General features: G+C 36.3%; 1 protein-coding gene across 1 annotated transcript in view; it reads right to left on the bottom strand.

Moving 5' to 3' along the window:
* Window positions 1-22,031, bottom strand: part of LOC123308351 (Krueppel-like factor 7) — a 615,580-nt gene that overhangs the window by 96,223 nt on the left and 497,326 nt on the right. Inside the window, exon 2 of the mRNA XM_044890969.1 lies at window positions 2,479-3,109. Within this exon, the coding sequence (XP_044746904.1) occupies window positions 2,479-3,109 (631 nt within the window). The remainder of the gene's footprint in view (window positions 1-2,478; window positions 3,110-22,031) is intronic.

Here is a 22,031-nt window from a genome sequence, read left to right as displayed (position 1 = left end):
GGAGGGCTGAACGAATGTTTTTAACACGAGCAATTTACGCTACAGCCTGCAAGATAATGGATGAAAGCGGGTAATCAAGGAAGAGGGGCCAGCAAAACAATCTGCATCCCTAACGATGATTAAGACCAGATGATTTACACTTACGAAATGCACGGAGACCAGACAAGAACTGTGTTCCAGTTACACCGCAGGATGAACTTCAGTCATCAGTGAGGTAGGTGGGGAGGAACCGTGTACATCCCTTATAGCACGTCAGTTGCAATGAAACTAAGCGCAGCTAGATGGGGAGCCAAGTTTGTTGGAACAATCTTGCCGCTGGCTCACAGGTTGGGAATGGAATGGCTCTTTAGCATTTGACGAGTTTCAGCTTTTATTCGAATACATTACTACTAACCATGAGAAGGACGAAATACCTGCTTATGATGGTAGGTAGAACATAGTGCTCAGCCTTTACTACATCATTTTTTCTGTATTCCTTCAGATTCGATGCGAAATGTTATGTTAGCGTTTAAGATCGTGCAAGATCCTGCAGTATTTTTTTGGAAAGGGTTTTTTCCTTCGAGAATTCGCTAGAAGTTTATGTGATTGACATGGTTACATATCTGCAATCTGGAGACCATGGTGGTAGAATATAGGTACCGAAGATTATAGAGTAGAAAGATGGGAAACGGAGCGACCAAAGTGGTGTGAGCGCCATCTGTGTTTCAAATGTGTTACTAAGACTTCATCGAAATCAAATCTTTACACTTGTTGATATTCATATCAGCGGGTGATGTGAATCTGAATTCATTCTTAAAGAGGGTGAGTCTTTAACTTGTACATACATTTCTGCAGTACATTCTTGAGGTCACATTGATACACACGTTTTTTCTTTGCCATTTTTTCCGTTTCTGTCTAGATGAAAAGATATAATAGCCACCCGTGAAAAGCTGACACTGAAGTTTTTCCAAGCATCAAATATACCATTTTTAAATTTAACTAAACATGGTTTTTTCAAAGGTAGAACTCATCAAATTAAGTCGTCTAACCAAAAATTATCTATATAAAATATCCAAGATGGCTGAGATACAACCCCTAGAAGTTCGACAAAATTTCATTGAATTTCAAGTACGGGACTGTGGTGTGACTCCGGCATCGCAAAAACGAAACAAAACATAAACATATGGCTGAGCAATGAATGGTTCAGTACCAAGTTCATCGGATTAGATGCATCAGGTCACTTTTGAGAGAATCATAATTGTTGTATCGTGCAATTTAGGTGAAAAAAATGTAGAAAATCGAGGCAGTTTCTTGAAAGTGCTTATGTTAGTTTTGTTGAAGAAATGCTATGAGGTTTTGAGGTTTCCCCATTTCATTCCATTTTTACGACGATTGTTGGAATGTTCGAACAAGAAGATTGTGATGCCTATTGTGAAAAAATTCGTGAATAATTTAGACGAATTTTATTGGTGAGATTTTGAAGATATATATTTTTTTCACACTTGTGTCCTGAGTCTCTTCTGTCAGTTGGTATCGAATTGAGCCATTTCATACAATCGTGTAAGTTACTAAGAAATAATGAGAACAATTCGACAATCCTAAATTTTCATTTTCATTACTACGTAAATATCGAACGAGCCAATATCCTAAGCGAAACTACATGGTCGAATCAGGAGATAAGTTTTATCCCATTGCTTTGCGATGATTTAGCTAACAAACGGTCTAGGGTTGTATTAGGATCTATTTCAGTAATCATTTTCAATTTTTTTTTCAACTTTGTCACTTTGAAGGTTTTGTATATGTGATTTTTGGTGAAACGCTTCATTTTGACCAGTTCTACCTTCTGTTGAAAAAAAGCCTCAGCTTCAAATACACCCTGTATATTAGAATTAGGAAAATAAGCATAAAACCACTTTTTCCATTCCATTTGGTCAACGAAGTAGTATTTTCAATAAAATGAATGAGTTACAGCTATGTCGTATAATAATAACCAATTCAGCTAGCCACCACCCATATTTTGCACTATCTCCAATAGTATCTAATCATTTATTTTCTAATTCTATTAATATTTTGAACTGAATTGCTCTCAGTCAAAATATCCGATTTTTCGAATTTCACAGATATATTTCATTTTTGAATATCATATTCCTCGAGAACGCGTATTATACGAGATAATATGAGAAATAAAAATTTCGTTAAATGACAGAAAGGCTTATAATACGGCTACCTTGAAAAATAAATTCAATCCTATCCGAATGTAACTATGTTTTTTGATAGCTCTCGTAAATTATATATTTGACTATTACAACTCTAATGGAATAGTGAAGAGTTGTGTTTCAAGAAACTCAGATTCGAATTGGAGGCATTTCAGTGACCTAAATGGAGTTCTTGGTGATGGTTAATATTTATCACTAAAATTCTATTCACCAAGAAGAGCAGTTGCTAACTCGAGGTTCACAAATTGATTCAAATAAGTTTTCGTTTTTCATGATAACGTACCTGTATGCGTCCTTTGATGCGCTTTGAGGTGAGAACTTTTCGTGTAAACCTTTTTACAGCCCAAGAACTGACATTTGTGTATCCGCCTCTTACTGTCCGGCGAGTGATCCAGTCGACTGTGCTTCGTCGTCACGCTCGTGGTTTGACTTGTCATAGGGTTCGCCGCAGCTCTTGGCACCACCGAAATATACCGAGCCAACCCTGTCGCTCGTACCCGTACTATCGCGTTTCTGGAAACGGTGTTCACCCTCAACCCGCAAACGTCCAACTCACTGGCACTAGAACTACTGCCGTTACTATGTCCAGGACCGGACTCGGGACTCGAGGGAGGTGTGAGGGTAGCGGTAGAGTTCCTGTGTGGCACTAAGCGTAATTGAAGGGCGTCGTCGGCGTCCGAATGTACTTCCTCTTCTTCGTCGTCTATGGGTTCCTGTTTCACGAGTACCGCGCAACTGAGAGCGCCGTCCCACGAGCAAGGCGAACTGGCTGAGCTGAATGCGTCAAGGTGTCGCTCCGAGTAGTCGTCCAAACATTTCACTTCGAACCACGTCCTTTCCATGTCTGCGGGTAATTTTTTTAATGTTTGCATTTTTGGCTCGTCTTTCAGGTATCGCTCCATCTCATAGCATGTCTGAAAAAAAAAACGTTTATTAGATCTACTAATCATACTCTATCTACGGAATTGATGATGAGGTCGTTTTCGAGCGAGTCACACAGACGAGCAACTTAGTTGACAACTATGTTGTTAACGAGCTTGTGAACCATACGAGGTTGAAGGAATATCAACCACCAACCGGCCCACAGACGTTCAACTTGATTGTCAACACGGCGTGTTGACAACAATTTTGTCAACTGGGTTGCTCGTCTGTGGGCCGCTTAAAGCGGACTATGTTGTCAACAGATGTTCAACTTGGTTGTCAACAGACGTTCAACTCGGTTGTCAACACGTCCTGCTGACAACCAATTTGTCAACTAGGTTGCTCGTCTGTAGGCCACTTTACTCTCGAAGTTTCACATAAACCCAAGTTAACCAATCAAAAAACAGTGCAATATTTGGCAGCTTTCATCTGTACCATTACGCTTAGTAGTTGGAGAGCCGACGATGCTAAACAGAAAGAAAAAAAGGTTCTATGATGTATGCACTTTCAGCAGCGTGGGGAAAGCGTCTGCAGAATCTCAAAGATGTAATAAAGAATCGCCAGGTGAACATACTCGAGATGGTCATATTAAGATATGCCCTACTTGTCTCTGATAATGAATTCATGTTAATTTGACAGGTTGCGTGGTGGGGCTGGCCGTATGGAAGAGTTGAAAATGGTAAAAAAAGTTTTTCGAGTTCGTCAGATGTTAATTCGACCTAAAAGAAGCTATTTCTCAAGGGACTGACAATTCCGACGTGATGCAAGCTCACAGCGATCCTTCGAAAATGCAAAAAAAATCGTTACTTATACATACTCAAGCGTGCCCGATTTTTATACAGATGGGCAATCTCGGTGTTGCAGACGTGTTGACCCATTAATCTGACACTAACCAGGGGGGGTGTTCTTAAGCTAACAGTTTGAAGATGATAACAAGGAATATTTTTTAAATATCTCCCTTCCTGTAACTCTAATCGTTTCTGTATTTATTATGAAAGTTGTAGATAATAAAATTCTGTACAACTTTTGTCTGAAGCAATTTCACATACTCTTAACCGTTTTCGAGTTAGAGGAAGATAAGGGCGAGGAGCTTAGTCACACAATCGAAAGGCCAAGGTCAATGTAGAAATCAGTCTAATGTACATTCATCGCCGTATATCTCAAAAACGTTCAAACGTATGAAAAATTGCTTCGGATAAAACTTGTAGAAAATGTTATGCTCTACAACTTTTATGATGAATGCGAAAATAATTTGAAGACCAGGAAAGGAGATAATTCAAAAAAACCGATTTTTTCTTGACCTTTATGGCCAATTTTAATTGTTTCGGCTTGCTGAAAGTGTGAGATTATATTTTTTCCGTTATTCTTGTCATAAACTCAAGAAAAAATCCACCGCGCTCGAGAATGTAGACATGACTTTTTTTTTTACAAGTGTTTTCAGTAGATTTTCAGTGGAGATGTGCCTATGGAAGACATACTCCATAGTGATCTTCAAGGCACCAGTAGAAGACAAGGCACATGAGTAACCTGATGTACTAGGAGCTAAGCCTTCCACTGAAGTTGAGGTTATTGCTTTCCTTAGAGCAAGTCCTTTACGTTTCGATACATCATCATGTTCCTGATGACTCTTTGAAATTGCCCAAATTAAACACAGGCGAAAAACGATTTAAAAATAGAAGAACATATAATCATACACACAAAAATCAGACTATTTCGTTATAAAATTCAGCGAACCTTAATATTCCCAAAGCAAATGTCATATAAATCCACTTTTTAGACTTTCACAGTTTCACAGACAAGTTCCTGCAGTTTCGGAAGTGCCTGGCAGATTGCCTACTCGAGGCCGACATTTCTTAACACCGCCAGTTAATTTTTGATTGATAGACGTTGATGAACTTTCGAAATTTCCTTGGACGATCAGAGAGGAGGATGATTATGCCGCAGGCGTATCTGCCGTGTGTCGCATGAAAATTGCGGCCTGGCCGAAATTAAGTCTGATGAGCAAAGTTTGGCTAGGGCTGAAGTTTAAGATTTAGTTCGTGTTATGGGTGGTTAATTAGATGCTCTCCTAACTTGACTGCTTTGTGTAATGCAATAGTAAATGAAACTACAACTAACTATGTTTGTATAATTAATTCAAACAGCGTACAATCTGGAACCTGTATGAATTGGCTCGTTAGTTGTGGAGTTTGCATTTTAGCGGCTATCGCTTCCTGGCTGCTTCCTCTTCATCGTTTGGCTCTGGAACTTCAATAATTGACAACTCGTTGTGGGTCTGTCTGGAAGTTTGTATGGTGCACCGAACATTATTGCATGAGGAAGCTACGCCATGTTCCCGTTGGACATGCACCATATTATTATCCTAGATTAATTACACCAGGTTATCGATACATTAAAGCAACTTTGGCGTAACAGTGCGTCTCAGATTACAGGGTGACTCTATGACTCGTACAAATATTTCAACAGTAATTTTTTGAGGTAAAAAAAAACACTTTTTTCCCTTACCATTCTTTCCGAATCGGTTCGGTTTAAAAGATACAGGCTGTTGAAAAATCATGAAAAATTACACAGGCCAACAAAATGAAAAAAAAAAATTTGCTGCCGGAAATCTAACATCTGATTTTAGATGTTTTTAATGTGCTGATTCCAAAAATGCCACCAGATTTTTTCTATCACCTCTAGTTTCTGAGATACACGTTACATGTTATATGGCATATTGACAGTTCAAAACGTAGTTTAAAATGTGTTCTTTTACATAACGGTAACAAATATGGCTCAATTCCTATTGGTCATTCTACTACCATGAAGGAAGAATATGAAACAATAGCATTAGTTTTGAGAAAAATTAAATACGAAGAACATCAGTGGTCAATTTGTGTTGATTTAAAAACGATTAACTTCCTCCTTGGACAGCAGAGTGGTTATACAAAATATCCTTGTTTTTTGTGCCTTTGGGACAGCAGAGCTAAAAATGAGCACTGGGTTAACAAAAATTGGCCTTCAAGAGATGTCATGATTCAAGGAATACAAAACGTGATCAACGAACCTTTGGTTTCAAGAGAAAAAATTTACTTCCGCCCTTGCATATCAAGCTAGGCCTAATGAAGCAATTTGCGAAGGCTTTAAATCGAGATGGAAATTGTTTTGGGTATTTGTCACGTAAATTTCCTGGCATTAGCACGGAAAAACTAAAAGCTGGTATATTTGATGGTCCTCAAATAAGGCAACTTGTTAAAGATCCACAATTCACCACATCAATGAACGAGACTGAATCTAACGCTTGGAGTTCATTTGTTCAAGTAGTACAAAATTTTCTTGGCAATCATAAAGCAGAGAATTACGTAGAATTAATGGAAACTATGCTTTCAAATTTTAATATTCTCGGCTGTAACATGAGTATAAAAGTTCACTACCTCCACAGCCACCGTTTTCCAGAAAACTTAGGTGATTACTCAGGAACAGTTAAAAAATCGCATTCACCAAAATGTGTGTTGGCCTGTGTTATATTTTAAATCTGTCTAACACCCACATCTTCCAGTTTCCTCCATAAAAATATGGGGAGTCTGGGAGAGTTAAATCCCTTTTCACTCAGAAGCCACTCAATTTGTATCTGTAAATGGTAGCAGCTCATTTTTTTGTGTGAAGATATCAAGCCCAAATAGGTGACGATGTATAATAGTAGAGTGATGGTGAGATGAAAATTTTGAGTACAGCAATTTTTTTTTAAGAACCGAAAATTGGCTCATGTCTCCCTAACCCATGGGGAGTTGAACAGGGGACGAGAGAGACTTGACCATAGGTTTATAAGGAAAAAGAATTAAAGAAAACAATTTCCAATGACCAACGATCGTCTATGTAAAGGTTTTCATCCTCAGATGTATCAGCGTATGAAATACACATTTGCTATTTCAGAGTCACTCTCACTTATTTCCGAGATCTTTGTTACTTTTTTGAACATTTGAATATTTTTTTATATTTATTCCTATTACTCAATTTTCTTTTTTTGAAGCAAACTTGGACCACTGATTTTGTCTCCCGACCATACCCTACTGAAGGTCAAGTCTCCCGCACTACCTTTTAGTCTATTCAACAGATATTTTCTTGAAACTTTTAAAATTATTATCAAAAAGGCTCATCGTTAGTAAAACAATATTACTAAATGAAATAAAACTATATAACACCACGCACCTATAAAACTTTTCAGACAGTGTAACAAACAAATTATTCAATTTCTTACTTCCCAACAACAAAGTCACGTTCAAGCCTCTCACTCCCGAACTGTTATGATGGAAGGCAAAATGGAGCCGCCACTAGTTGTATCTTGTTACGAATATGTCGCAAGCTATTTACGATATCGGTAGCGCGAAATTTGAATTGAAATATTTGAGGTGGTGCAAGTCTCCTACCTGAGCAAGTCCCTCGGACTCCCCCCTATTATATAGAGTTCCGAAAAATAGGAAATCTTCAAAGGGCTGAAGCAGAAATCATGACAACCTGAACATTTCAGTATTGAGCGAATCAATATTCGAATTTGGGCTAGACAATAAGGGAGTATATAAAAATCCAAAAAAAAAACATCTGACGCCAATTATTAATAACTCATCTCTCTGATAGAAGCAACGACGTCGTCAGACGTTAACAATCCACTCGTTACGACCTCTCCAAAATCAATTTCTAATTACATAAAGGCAGACACAAAAGCGGGCACAACCCAAGGTGCACGAGCCAGGTAATTGCACTTTCGCGATGTCTCAGTATCCTTTTGTATCGTTTTTTCTCATCGCTGAGCATCTGAGCAAGTCTCCCGGACTCCCCCTACCAAAAATTCAAAGAAGCCAACTCTTGAATCTAAGTTGGTTTCTATATAATGAATATTTGAACGTTTTGTAAAATAAAAGTATTCTTCATATTTTCTCGTAAAATTCGCCATTATTGAGTAAGTTAAAAAATATATATCTCTGATATTCGACGAAAAATTGGCCATTTTGGCTGAATGCAACTCTGTTCAGAAGTCCAAAAATGTAAATTGCCATAGATTCAACTTGTAATCATGGAGGAAATTTTATTTCTCCAAGGGTGACATAGCTCATTATGAATACTTAAAATGGCTATATATCTTTATCAGGGAAGAATAGGAAAAAGAGGTATAGAAAAAAGTGTTTCTTTTGACCTCAAAAATCTACTGTCGAAAGTCGAAGACACAAGTGGCGACATAAAGTGTCCGCAGTTTTATTGACTGAACTGTTTTCGACCGTTGATGGCGGACAATGTTTACCTTCCTGACATTTTTTTGAGTCATTTTAAAGTGTTTTGTTCGTATTACTTAATATTAAAATATATTGAACCTGTAGATATAAGTATTTGTTTCATATTTCAGTTCCATTTTTTTCCTGAGATGTTGAAAAATGGGGGGTATGGAAAAAATTTCTAGGTTAATGCAGTATCTTCAGAAGAACCGTCAAAATAAAGAGTTTCAACAAAAATCCAATATATAAAACTTTGAAATTGACTAAGTTGAATAATCATTGATAAAGCCACGAAAAATACTCAATCACATATTTTTTCGCTTAGAATGTTAATCCATTGGAAATGAAAATGGGATATTCTTCTGAATACGCCCCTGCCACCGCTCGAAAACATCGGAAACATCGATACGGTTCTCGCTTGTGTGGGAAGGCTCTCGAAACAGGGTGTATCGATATAAAAGATATGCACCGTTTATCCCACGGCAGTTAGTGTTCTAAATTGAGACTATAGAGAGTGGCGACACTCAAGAATCTACTGTTATAATATTTGTACGAGTCAAAGACTCACTCTGTATAATAGGAAAAGGTTATGGTTAGCAATGTTTCCTAACGATTATTTCTTCAAGCCAGGTTTTCGAAGCCGATCTGCCAATTTAATGTCATATAGAAAAGTAAAACATGGAATGAGCTGGATAACCGCTATGTCGTTTTATCAATGCTACATTTTTTTCCAAGGGCGCAGGGGGGAGGAGTAATGGAGGTAATAACTCCCCAATGAGTATCGAAATCCATACGATCTGAGGTCACGTGAACTATATTTCAGAGTTTATTGAGGTGATTACTCCACCTCCCCCTTCCACGAAAAACAGCTATAACCACCCTTGTTTCTTTCTCATCTTTCGATCTCATCATCAATTTTCAAATTGATGATGAGATGACCTTCTCATCTGATCCTAAAGTGATATGTATTCGACATCAAAGAGAAACGATAGTGAACTTAAGATGAATCTACGTCATATCTTCAAACGACTTACTCATGTAACTTCAAGACAGGTTATAATCATAAACAAAGTGGTGCGCCATAATCTGAAGCCTGATCTAATGAGAAGTATGCTCATGACATGATTATATATTAGTCATGTAATGCTCGATTATATCGAAATAATTTGATGCTAATTGGAAATCCTGGTAGCGAAATGCATTTACGTAGTACAATGATCGTTGAACGAAATTTTCAATACACTCGTTGTGATAGTCTCAATTTCAGTTAGTGGCTCTGTGAAAGCTGCTTCTGTATCGATAATGAAATTATAACTGCTCTCATTCATTTCGGATCACTGGAAATTATGCTTCCGAGTTTCTGCAACAGTTGTTTTGGAACAGATACCAAATGGTCCCAATTTCCTGATTTGATGAGCCGAATTGCAATTTACTGATAATATTTATAAATAACGCATGATAAATTCTTTATGAAATTTTAGTGGAAGGAATTAATCTAAATGTTTTGTAACGTGGTTACCTCGGAGAAAACTTATCTCGAGCGCCAGCTATTCTCTTCACTAGGAAGAATAGCAAACCTACCAGAGTAGCTGCTAGTCGGAGACAGAGTTCGCTGTTATCTAAGGTGGTAGCGATAAGGAAGTAGTCAAAATCAAATTATGTACCAGTTTATTCACACCTTCGGAAACTGATTATATAAACAACGGAAGTATGTGTAGGTATGAAATATGAGCGAATCTATCAGCAAACATACATTCTGGAAATTTTATCCGATCACGAGCACTTTATAAAATTTATACCGGGTACAGTGAAAAATCAAAGGTTGTTCAATAAAATGCGCCAACCAGAACTGAAAGAGAGAAGTGAAATGACTTGCTATACGGTATAGGGATATAATTAATTGTATTTCTCCAGAAATGAAAAAAAAACACAACCAGGGCGGATCTATTTGAGACTTTCATTCGCTACCCCAAGGGCTACGCTCCATGACTGATAGCGAAGAAAAGGTCTATTTTTAGCGCAACTACGGGATTTCACTGACGACGAGCGGTATCTCTTATTCTCTACCCCAAGGGCTTACGCACCATGGCTGATAGAAAAGAAGAGATTTCGATTTCAACACACGACGCGGAACGCGAACAGGGGGGTTGACGGGACTTTCTCTTCACTACCCCAAGGGCTTACGCACCATGACTGATAGCGAAGGAAAAAGTCAGACTCGCGAAACAGGGTAAAGTACGGTAAAAGATAACAGAAAGCGATACAGTACAGCAGTGTCAAAGAAGTAACCGGTGTAGGTCTAATAAAGAAACTGAACGGTAAAGACGGGGACCTACCTTCTTTATTTCAGGCACTCACGGAAAACTAACGAAAACTAAAGATTAATTCCTGAGAGCACTCACTTCGTAAAACAAAATTTATTCTAAATTCGTTGAACGGCTTGTCGTGCACACAATTAAAGTCGAATCACAGAGAAAAGAGAGTACAGAGCGTAAAAGTGACAAAAAAAACTAAAGAGTAAAAGAGCCAAAGTGACCGTCGCGGGGGAAAATTTGCTTTTATAGGCTAATCCCCCCCACACGTTAAAAATCTGAAAATTCCATAAAGAGTGAAAAACGTCGTCAGCTCCGGTTTATCGCATATCAACATCAGAAAAACGTCAAAATCTTCAACGGCATGCAAGAAAAACAACGTTAAACACAGATAAACGGTTTTTTTACATTTATTCTGCCTATCGGAATGAATATACTGAATATTTAAGAATTAAATATTTTCAAAGGCGGAAATGTTAAATGAAAGGAATGTACTAAAATGAACTCCAATTTTTCTCAGAAAACTGGAGATCATTACAGTTTGGCTTGGCAAATCAAATTCGTTTCTGAATAATAACGCATAAAATACAATAAAATATTCTGTATAATCAAGTGCATGTTGAATTTGGTGGGAGCTGAATGGCGTTAGATACATTTTAATTCGAATCTGTAACAGTCTGGAGGTACTACTCTGTCTGCTCCGGAATAAACCTAGCCAGTGAACGTTATTTATAATCAGACAGACGTAGGTTACCTTGACTTTGATTACACGAGAGCGAGTTTGTTGGATGATGAATCTTGTGGGACCGTGGTTTGCTCATTTGTTTCCCCGGCATAAGTTTGTTAGTCGAATTGCTTGGGAAACCTATCCGCATGGAGGCGTATTCTGGAATTTGATTGTATGAATCGGCCTTCTCTGTTTGAACAGACTGGGAAGTCGGGTCACTGCACCGAACCCTTCTTGGAGGTTATCCTTCTTGTGTCACCACGATGGATGGTTTCAACAATGAATTACGCTGGAAGACTGGGATCAGTTTGTGTGAGATGAATTATTGTTGAAAGTAAGAGCAATCGGAATGGGATATACTGAATCAATATTTCTTCACTTCACCTTCTTCACGTGAACTTCAAATCAAATTTGGGGATGAATATCAAGCAGAAGTATAGTACTAATATAGTCTGAGAGAAGTAAAAAAATCTGTAGTACACTTTTTGATGTCACTAATTATATTTAAAGGTGAGAATTTTTTTTAACAGAAGGTAGAACTGGTCAAAATGAAGCGTTTCACCAAGAATCACCTAAACAAAACTTTCGAGAAGACAAAGTTGAAAAAAAAATTGGAAATGATTACTGAAATAGATTCTAATACGACCCTAGACCGTTTGTTAGCTGAATTATCGCAAAGCAGTGGGAAAAAACTAATCTCCTGATTCGACCATGTGGCACGTTTGATACATATTTACATTGTAATGAAAATGATCAAACTGAAAGTATGTAGTTGCTCGGTGTGACTCTTTGTAATCGTATTTAAAGGTGAGGCTTTTTTCGGCAATGGAAACTCAGGATTGCCGAATTTTTCTCATTATTTGGCTCATTTCGATACCAACTGACAGAAGAGACTTAGGACACAAGTGTGAAAAATAAAATAATACTTCAAAATATCACCAATAAAATTCGTCTGAATTATTCACGAATTTTTTCACAATAGGCATAACAATCTTCTTGTTCGAACATTCCAACAATCGTCGTAAAAATGGGATGAAATGGGGAAATATCATAGTACTTTTTCATCATGAGCAATTTCAAGAAACTGCCTCGATTTTCTACATTTTTTTCACATTAAATGGCACGATACAACAATTATTATTCTCTCAAGTGACCTGATGCATCTAATCCGATGAACTTGGTACTGAACCATTCATTGTCCAGTCAATTGTTTATGTTTAGTTTCATTTTTGCGATGCCGGAGTCACCTTTCACAGTCCCGTACTTGAAATTCAATGAAATTTTGTGGAATTTCTAGGGGTTGTATCTCAGCCATCTGGGATATTTTATATAGACAATTTTTGGTGAAACGATTTATTTTGATGAGTTCTACCTTTTGTCAAAAAAACGGCTCACCTTTGAAAACACCCTGTATTCTGCAATCAATCGATGATTCCAAGAGTAAGGCTTTTGTTTTGCTTGACTGACTATCATTAAAAAATTATAATGATAAAATGAAACAAACAGAATATTATACAATATGCTGCAAAATAAAAAAAAAACCACTTTCAGAGATGTTATTTCATGATCCACAACACTTAGTTTTAAAAATTCGATGGCTACAGAAACAAAATATTTAGTGCTGCTATTTGTATTGCTCAGCTTGATTCATATCGTTCCGTTGTTTTTCGGATTCAACAAAAACTGTACAAATCAACGATTCACTATTTGTGAAGAAGTTTCAATGAACAAAACGATTGAAGGCAAAAGTGAGTATTTCGACCGAAAGCACACAATACGGCAACATTTCGAAGTTATTCATGCCCAACGAATATAATTGCATGATTTTCGCGAAAATAATGAAAATTCCGCTCGTTCTACCAAACGAGTAATTCTTACTATCATAATTGCTACATCACGATTGTGCTGAAGTATCGAAATATGCAACTGCTCAAAGGAAAAAAAAACGAAGGCGACAATTAGCCCAACTAACATCTAGGCCAGCGTAGCACTCATTATAGTAGAGCAGCGAACAATTCATCTGTAGCTGAATATAACATGGAGGAAACTTTTTAATAAAGGCCCAATTAAAAATGTCCCCGTGTAACAAAGAAGGTTGCTCCCTAACTTTAGGAAATTGATGTTGAAATATAAATTGGGGGACTGTAAGATGTACCTACCCCCTCGTTCTCGAGCGCATAACGTTTTTAATTTGAAATAATATTTTTAATAGCCGACGATGAATTGTTATCATTATATTTTCCGACAAGAAGGAAGCAGGCTGAGTTTATTATGTTTCAAGAAGTGAAACTGAAGACTTTGTCAATAAACTATACCCACCAAATACTTTCTTTCGAATATTATGTAGGATGTGAAGCCTGATGGTTCACGCCACAACTCATAATTTATTCGTGTATAAATACTCAATTTTTTGATGATTCCTAAACTGTGTACATATAGAGGGCGAGTCTTTCACTCGTGCAAATATTTTACCAGTAGATTCTTGAACTCAAAAGAAACACTTTTTTCCTATACCATTCTTTCCGATTCGGCTCTGATAAAAGGATATAGCCATTTTAAGTTTTCATAATGAGTTGTGCCACCCCTGGAAAAACAAAATTACCTTCAAAATGACTAGCTGAATTTGTGAAACTATACATCTGTGAAAACTTTTTAATTTTTGAACACCAAATTAGTCGAAAACAGCCGATCATACGAAAAAATATAAAGAATACTTTTATTTTAAATGAAAAACTATATTCCGAAAGTAATTTCATTCGATAAAACCGTTTGTGGGATAGAACTAAAAATAACATTTTTTTATGGTATTTCAATACCCTGTATCTTTTAAACGTAGTCGATTCCGAAAAATGGTGAAGGAAAAAAGCGTTTCTTTTGACCTCAAGAATCTACTGTCAAAATATTTGTACGTATATATTCGAAGGTAACCTATGAAGTGACAATGAGAAAGTTTTTAACTCCTCTACTCGAACCAATGAAATCATATATGAAGAAATGTCCAAACAAAGAGGATTTTGGGTGGATATGGATAGATATAATTATATCCCCTCATTTTTTCTGTCACTAATACTATTGGAATATAGAAAAAGGTACATGATATAATGATATTGATGAATTTATATGAAGTAAAACGAACTACATGAATATGTTAGAAAACTGACATACAACAGAATTGATTAAAGGAAGTTTTTGAAAATTGTGTTGTGCTAAAATCTGATAGAAGAGTTCGCTGTAACTGACATTCACGTTATTGTTAGAACTCATACCAAGCCTTCTTCAATGAAAAATTTCATCCAAAGCTTTCAATATTTGTTGATCTGATCCAGAAAAATGTCCTGAAATGCTGTGCAAACATATTTTATAAGATATTCCATAGACTGTAGACAGTGAATGGGATAAAGTTTATGAAGTGCCAACGTGTATAACAAAGCCGTTGAGAGCAAAGTTCTGGAACAATTGAAACATCACCATCGCCCATCGACCATCGTCTAACTCGATTAGATGGCAAACTTGGAGAGTTTGAAAGGTGTCTATTTTGGTCTTAGTGTCGATTCCAGCCACAGACCGCATGGTAGATCCTTCAAATTTCCCTAAGGGAATGATGGAAAGAAAAGAAAACTCAAACTAATAGATTACAACGTTAAGATCTAATCTTCTTTTATTTCATGTCAAAACTATCAGAGAAATTTAATCCCCTGATGATTTTAAAAATTCACAAAATGGTCTTTGCGAATGAAAAAAAAACTCCTGCCAAATAGCTAACTTTAACTCTAGGAAAGGAATTTATATAATGTTTCATCTGAATCTAAACGATCAGAAAGATTGTGAATGAAGAGGATGACAAAGAATTTTCATGTGAGATTTTGTTTAAGGTGAACACCGCATAAAGAAGAACATACACGAAAGCAATCAATTTTCTTCAATTTATTGCTAACGTACACTAGATGAGATGAAACAGACGAGACAGTCAAATAAGGCATTTCGAATCAATATTTTATACATTTTTGGTGAGAATGTATTATCAGCACATCCCCATTGACTGGAATAGTCAAAAAACCTGGAATCCAGGCCCAGCTCCGTAAAAATTCGTTGAACGGAAGCACGTCCATAAAACACCCTGTAGATCGAAATTCGTCGAAGTATTTTAGTTATTTGTAAAGACAAGCAAAATTATATAGCGTCAAAAGTATCTCATAACAGTGCATTCCATTTTAGAAGGTATTTCAGTTGTAGTGTCAATGTTAAAAGTGGTGAAATAAAATTGAGGATGAATAATGATTTGATGGACATCGTTGGTTGTGTTATGCGGTACTGATGAGCTCAAATAAGGCGAATCCAGTCTATCGTATCTCTCCTTCTATGGTTTATCCTGAGTGTAGAATTGATGAGTCAACAAAACTGTACCCAATGTGGATCAAATTTCAGTACAAAAAATAATATTTTTTTATTTTTATTAACCATTGAATACAACTGAAATACTTTTCGTCGTTGTCGTCTACGCGCAGCATGAAACATCCTGTATAACTTATGAAGATTGATGATGTCATACAACCGGATTACAAAATTGAAATTTTATCTCCGCATTAATGCTTTTCAGGATGAGACTTTCTCACTATCCGTGTAAGGCGTAAAGGGTGATAGACTACCAGAATGTGGGGTGTTGCTAGATCACTTGAACGATAAGTAGAAGTAACGAATATTACAATAGTTTCCACTTTCGTCGAAAAGATGGCAGCACTTAACGAATTTTTCAATTTCACCAGGATACGAATTGTAGCCAAAAGAGGGACTTTTCAAGAAATATTTCAATGTGGAAATTCAAAGAAGAGATAATTTCATCCCGGAAAGTTAATGAAATGAATGAATATTTGTTATTCAATGAAAAAATTTTTTTTATTTTTTTTTCGTTTGATGAATAAAAAACTTTTTGACTTTTCGAGATGACGAACTGATTGAATTGAATTATAATGAACACTCCATATAAATTAGTGGTGTCTGACGTAAGATATTAATTTTTCCGTTTTGAACTGACCATTAAAATGGTGTAGGCCCCTCTTAAGTGGAATTAATCCTACAATCTGTAGTTGATCAATGCATGATAAAACAGTATGTATGTGGAAAGGATTACTGCATCTGAATCATCACGTCCAATTTTATTTCGTAGAGCAGAGTTCGCATTATTTATCACGGAAAAAGATCCATTTTAAAATGTTCCAATCGAGGTTACAGGTCACTTATAAGAGAATATCCTCAGCAGAAATCGAATGTCGGGCATGTCATAAAATCTCTATTGCAAATTGACCATCGCAGCTTTATCAAAAGCTGTAAAATAAAACGGCGTCTCAATCCAGAAGCACCGGCGTCTACTGAAAATATCCCAGGAGGTTTAATGATTCGGATTCAGACCACGTAGAAACAAGGATTCTGCAATGCATAACCAGCAAAACATTATCTTTATTTATTAACCGCCTTTGGCCCCCATTTATATGCAACAACGGTAAAGCCACATGCACTAACCGGTATTTATAAACATTGCGAAAAGAGGGATTCCCTTGCGAATTCCACATACATATATGCGATTTGCATTTCCTCATGGAGAGGAAATTATTTTTACTGAGATCCAAAACCTGTGTGGTTGTATTTCTCATGATAATGACACAGGAAAAAAACGAAAACTTTTCTCAGCTCGTTGAATGAAAATCAAAATGTATTCTGTAATGAATCCCAGTTTTCTGAGACAAATTGGAGTTCATTTTAGTGCATTCCTTTCGTTTTACATTTCCGCCTTTGAAAATATTCAGTACATTCATTCCGATAGGCAGAGTAAATGTAAAAAACCGTTTATCTATGTTTAACGTTGTTTTTCTTGCATGCCGTTGATGATTTCGACGTTTTTCTGATGTTGATGTGCGATAAACCGGAGCTGACGACGTTTTTCATTCTTGTCGCATTCTGGAATTTTCAGATTTTTAACGTGTGGGGGGATTTGCCTATAAAAGCAGATTTTCCCCCGCGACGCTCTCTTTTTACTTTTTGATTTCTGCTCTTTTACTTCAATCCCTTTAGTTAGTTTACGCTCCGTACTTTTCTGCGATTCGACTTTAATTGTGTGCCCGACAAACCGTTCAACAAATTTATAGAATAAATTTTGTATTACGAAGTTAGTGCCCTTAGGAATTAATTTCTAGTTTTCGTTTGTTTTCCGCGAGTGCCTGAAACAAAGGAGGTAGGTCCCCGTCTTTACCATTCAGTTTCTTTGTTAGACCTACACCGGTTACTTCTTTGACTTTGACACTGCTGTACTGTATCGCTTTCTGTTATATTTTATCGTACTTTACCTTGTTTCGCGAGTCTGACTTTTCCCTTCGCTATCAGTCATGGCGCGTAAGCCCTTGGGGTAGAGAATAAGAGATACCGCTTGTCGTCAGTGAAATCCCGTAGTTGCGCTAAAAATAGACCTTTTCTTCGCTATCAGACATGGAGCGTTAGCCCTTGGGGTAGCGAGTAAAAGTCTCGAATAGATCCGCCCTGGTTGTGTTTCTTTTCATTGGAGAAATACAATTAATTACATCCCGATACCGTATAGCAAGTCATTTCACTTCGCGAGGTCATCCTTAGTATTCATTTCGTCAGTTCTGGTTGGCGCATTTTATAGAACAACCTTTGATTTTTCACTGTACCCGGTATAAACTTTACAAAGTGCTCGTGACCGGATAGAATTTCCGGATTGTATGTTTGCTGATAGATTCGCTCATATTTCATACCTACACATATCTCCGTTGTACAAATAATCAGTTTCCGAAGGTGTGAATAAACTAGTACATAATTTGATTTTGACTACTTCGTTATCGCTACCACCCTAGATAACAGCGAACTCTGTCTCCGACTAGCAGCTACTCTGGTAGGTTTGCTATTCGTCCTAGTTAAAAGAATAGCTGGCGCTCGAGATAAGTTTTCTCCGAGGTAACCACGTTACAATTCCTAATAAACTCTGGCGGAAGTAGAATTATTACAAAAACAGCCTAGTCGAATGTTGCTATAAGTAAAATTTTCTGGAAAAAGCCCATACTGATTAATTTTTACTCGGAAGGAGAGATCTTTTGTTACCAAATTCTTGGGTGTACTGGTGTACTATCATTCCCTGAGTAGATTGGCTACCCCCTCAAGAATCTTAAATGCCAATAGGGGTCAAGTGTTATATCATTTAATATGTTTTGCAATTATGTTCACGTATATCCTGTTTGGCGTTCTTTTCGGTGTAAAAAACTCGTTAGAATTGTAATGCATCAAATTGTTGTTTCTGAATGAATAGGATTTTAATTGAGTTGATTTATATTTCAAATTACCTCCTGATTTGATAACTCAGAACTTTTTGTTGTGGGGTCATTTGAAAAGTGTCAGATAAGGAGAGCGAGCAGACATGTGTGTAATGAAATATCACTTTTAATGTTATGGAAAGTAAAAGTGAATACTGTACAAAGACTACTGCTTGAAGAAAACGTTTGGCAATTTTAAGATCCTGTTAATTGAAATCTGCACGAAAAATCTACCACTCAACCATTATTCGGCCCTCTGGGGCAAGAAGTTAGGGTTGCCATATAAAAAATACAACTACCCTCCACCCCTAGTAGAGGGTACAAGACGAACTCCTCATTTATACATGAATAGTTGACCCATTCCGAAGATATGAATTTTGTGCATTTTCTACTTAATGGGCCTTCTGGTGAAAATTCATTGTTTGCTCGTGAATATAACAGAAAACATTCACCATTTATTCGTTGACATTCCATATTAGCACAAAATATTCGTGAGGTTCAGAGTACGGTCATGACAGAAATTATTCCCAGGAATAAAATAAAAGTCTCATAAAAAATGTTATCCTATTCCTATGCGGATATTTTATGAATTGAAGATTGGTCAGCAGATGGAGGTTTGGAAAAATTGCCAATAACTTCTAGGAAAAGTTTTTCGTGCTTGCCATCATTGACTATGACTATGGCTGTCCAAAAATAAACCGATGTTATTTCATATTTCACATACTGCCTATACAGGACGAGTCTTCGACTCGTACAAATATTTTAACAGTAGATACTTGAGGTCAAAAGGAACACTTTTTTCTTCGACCATTTTTTCCGAATCGGCTCGGTTTGAAAGGTACAGGCTGTTGAAAAACCATAAAGAATGTTATTTTTAGTACTATCTCACTTCCAGTTTTCTCATTATGACCATTACGTACCATAAAAATAATTAAACATCAAATAACCTAACTATTGAAACTGAGTTGAACGCTATCTGATGAATATTTGAACGTCTTGTAAAATAAAAGTTTTCTTCATATTTCATATTTTTTCGTACGATGCGCCGTTTTCGGGTAAAATTTGATGTTCGAAAATTAAAAAGTATCTGTGAATTTTGAAAAGTTGGGTACTTTGGCTGAATGTAACTCTGCTTAGAACATCCACAGATGTGTAGTGTCACAGATTTAGCTAGTTATTCTGAAGGTTGCTTTTCCAGGAGTGGCATAGCTCACTATGAAAACTGAAAATGGCTATATTGTTTCTTTTGACCTCAAGAATTGACTGTTAAAATATTTATAAGATTCAAAGTCAAAGTACCCTGTATAGGGTGCGCAAAAAGTTTTTATACAGTATGGTCAAATTAATAGTTGTAAAATTAGTACAAAGAGAACAGCATTACTTGAAAACTACCATATTTATCAAAATTACATGTACAGGGTATCCCAAATTGCTTGATTTTGGCTGTTTCTGGTACTTCTAGACTAGATAGGCAAAAACGTTGAAAGGAGTCCTGGGCTAGATTTTCGAGAAAAGTCCATTAGTGAAAACCGTTTCACGATATCTTCATTTGTTTTGAAGATATAACCAAATTTTGATATTTCATCGATTTCGAAAATGTGCCATAACTTTTTCATTTTCGAAAATATCGGAAAACGAATTAAACTTTCTACAGGCACTTTTTCACAAGGAATCAGACACTGTATTCAATTTTTTTTTATCTTTTGTACTAAAGGTGGAAAAAAAACAACATCGTTATTTCAAATACGAATGCATTCTTTTTTTGATTTTATAGTATTCGAAAAAAAAATAGCTTTTCAAAAATATATATATGTTGATATATCACTCACATCTTCTAGGAAAAATCAGCATAAAAGTGAAATAATCAGTAACTGTTGAGAGTCTTCTCAGGGTAACGATTGAAATAGAGTTCTAATGCAGAATCTGCATTTTGGCCACACTCAATGAAGCAAATTAACATATCATATTTTTCAAAATGTTCATACATTTTTGAAAATCAATTTAATTATTTCCACGTAGTCAGCAAACATCAAAATATTGATAAATGATTTATTTTGTGACTTTATATCGTTTTGCTATGAAAGATTAACTATATCTATGGCAACGGTTCTTTTCGTAAATAATCTAGAGCAAAAACTTCATGAAAATTGCTTCATTCATAGAGTAATGTATGAGATACTGAACAGTTAGTGATTATTTCACTTTTATGCTGATTTTTTTGAAAAGCTATTTTTTTTTCGAATACTATAAAATCAAAAAGAGAATGCATTCGTGTTTGAAATAACGAAGTTGTTTTTTTTCCACCCTTAGTACAAAAGATAAAAAAAAAGTGAATACAGTGTCTGATTCCTTGTGAAAAAGTGCCTGTAGAAAGTTTCATTTGTTTTCAGATATTCTCGAAAATGAAAAAGTTATGGCACATTTTCAAAATCGATGAAATATCAAAATTTGGTTATGTCTTCAAAATAAATGAAGATATCGTGAAACGGTTTTCACTATTGGACTTTTCTCGATAATCGAGCCCAGGACTCCTTTCAACGTTTTTGCCTATCTAGTCTAGAAGTACCAGAAACAGCCAAAATCAAGCAATTTGGGATACCCTGTACACTATAGAAAAGGTTGCCGATTAGGATTACAGTTTTCACGATACGCCTTTTTTTGAATAAAAAAATTGTGAACCTGTAAAAAATATCAACTTTATAATGGAAGTAATTGGTCCATAATCTATAGGAATTTTTTTGTTGCAAATCGCCTCAGTGAAATTTGGCCGTAGATAATTTGCGCACTTTGTATATTTTGTTTAACAAGCTCTGCTTGAAAACTGTTGTGTTTTCTTATTTACCCATCAGAAGAACGATTTGGAATAATGATGAAAATATCCCGTTCATCGTAACCGAAGAAATTTGAAGCGAAGTTGATTTACGGAGAGGCATCATGAGAATTTAAAAGAGAAATATTCTCCATCCGTTTCCGCTCCTCCGTGGACATTGTGACATTGAGTGAGAAAAGCGCGTAGCCGAATTCATATCCTGTCGTCCGCTATCTGTCAAGTCTCATGAGCTCCATATTTCTGCTATTTTTCATTAGATCATGCCCGTTCATTTCGTATGCATTGCATATTTCCAGCCGCCCGGGTGGCTTTATTAGAAAATAGGAAGATGAATTAATAATCGATAAGGGATGGGACCAAAGAGCCGCTTTCATTGGAAAATGGAGACGAAGATTCATATTCCCTCAATTAAAGTCGACACTGAAGGAGTGCTTCTATAAATTTGGATCGTAAATACAATTTGCGGTCGGGTGAATCTCTTCAA

Source organism: Coccinella septempunctata, chromosome 1, assembly GCF_907165205.1.
Source record: "Coccinella septempunctata chromosome 1, icCocSept1.1, whole genome shotgun sequence".
NCBI lineage: Eukaryota > Metazoa > Arthropoda > Insecta > Coleoptera > Coccinellidae > Coccinella > Coccinella septempunctata.
This window is presented reverse-complemented; position numbering and strand designations above follow the sequence as displayed.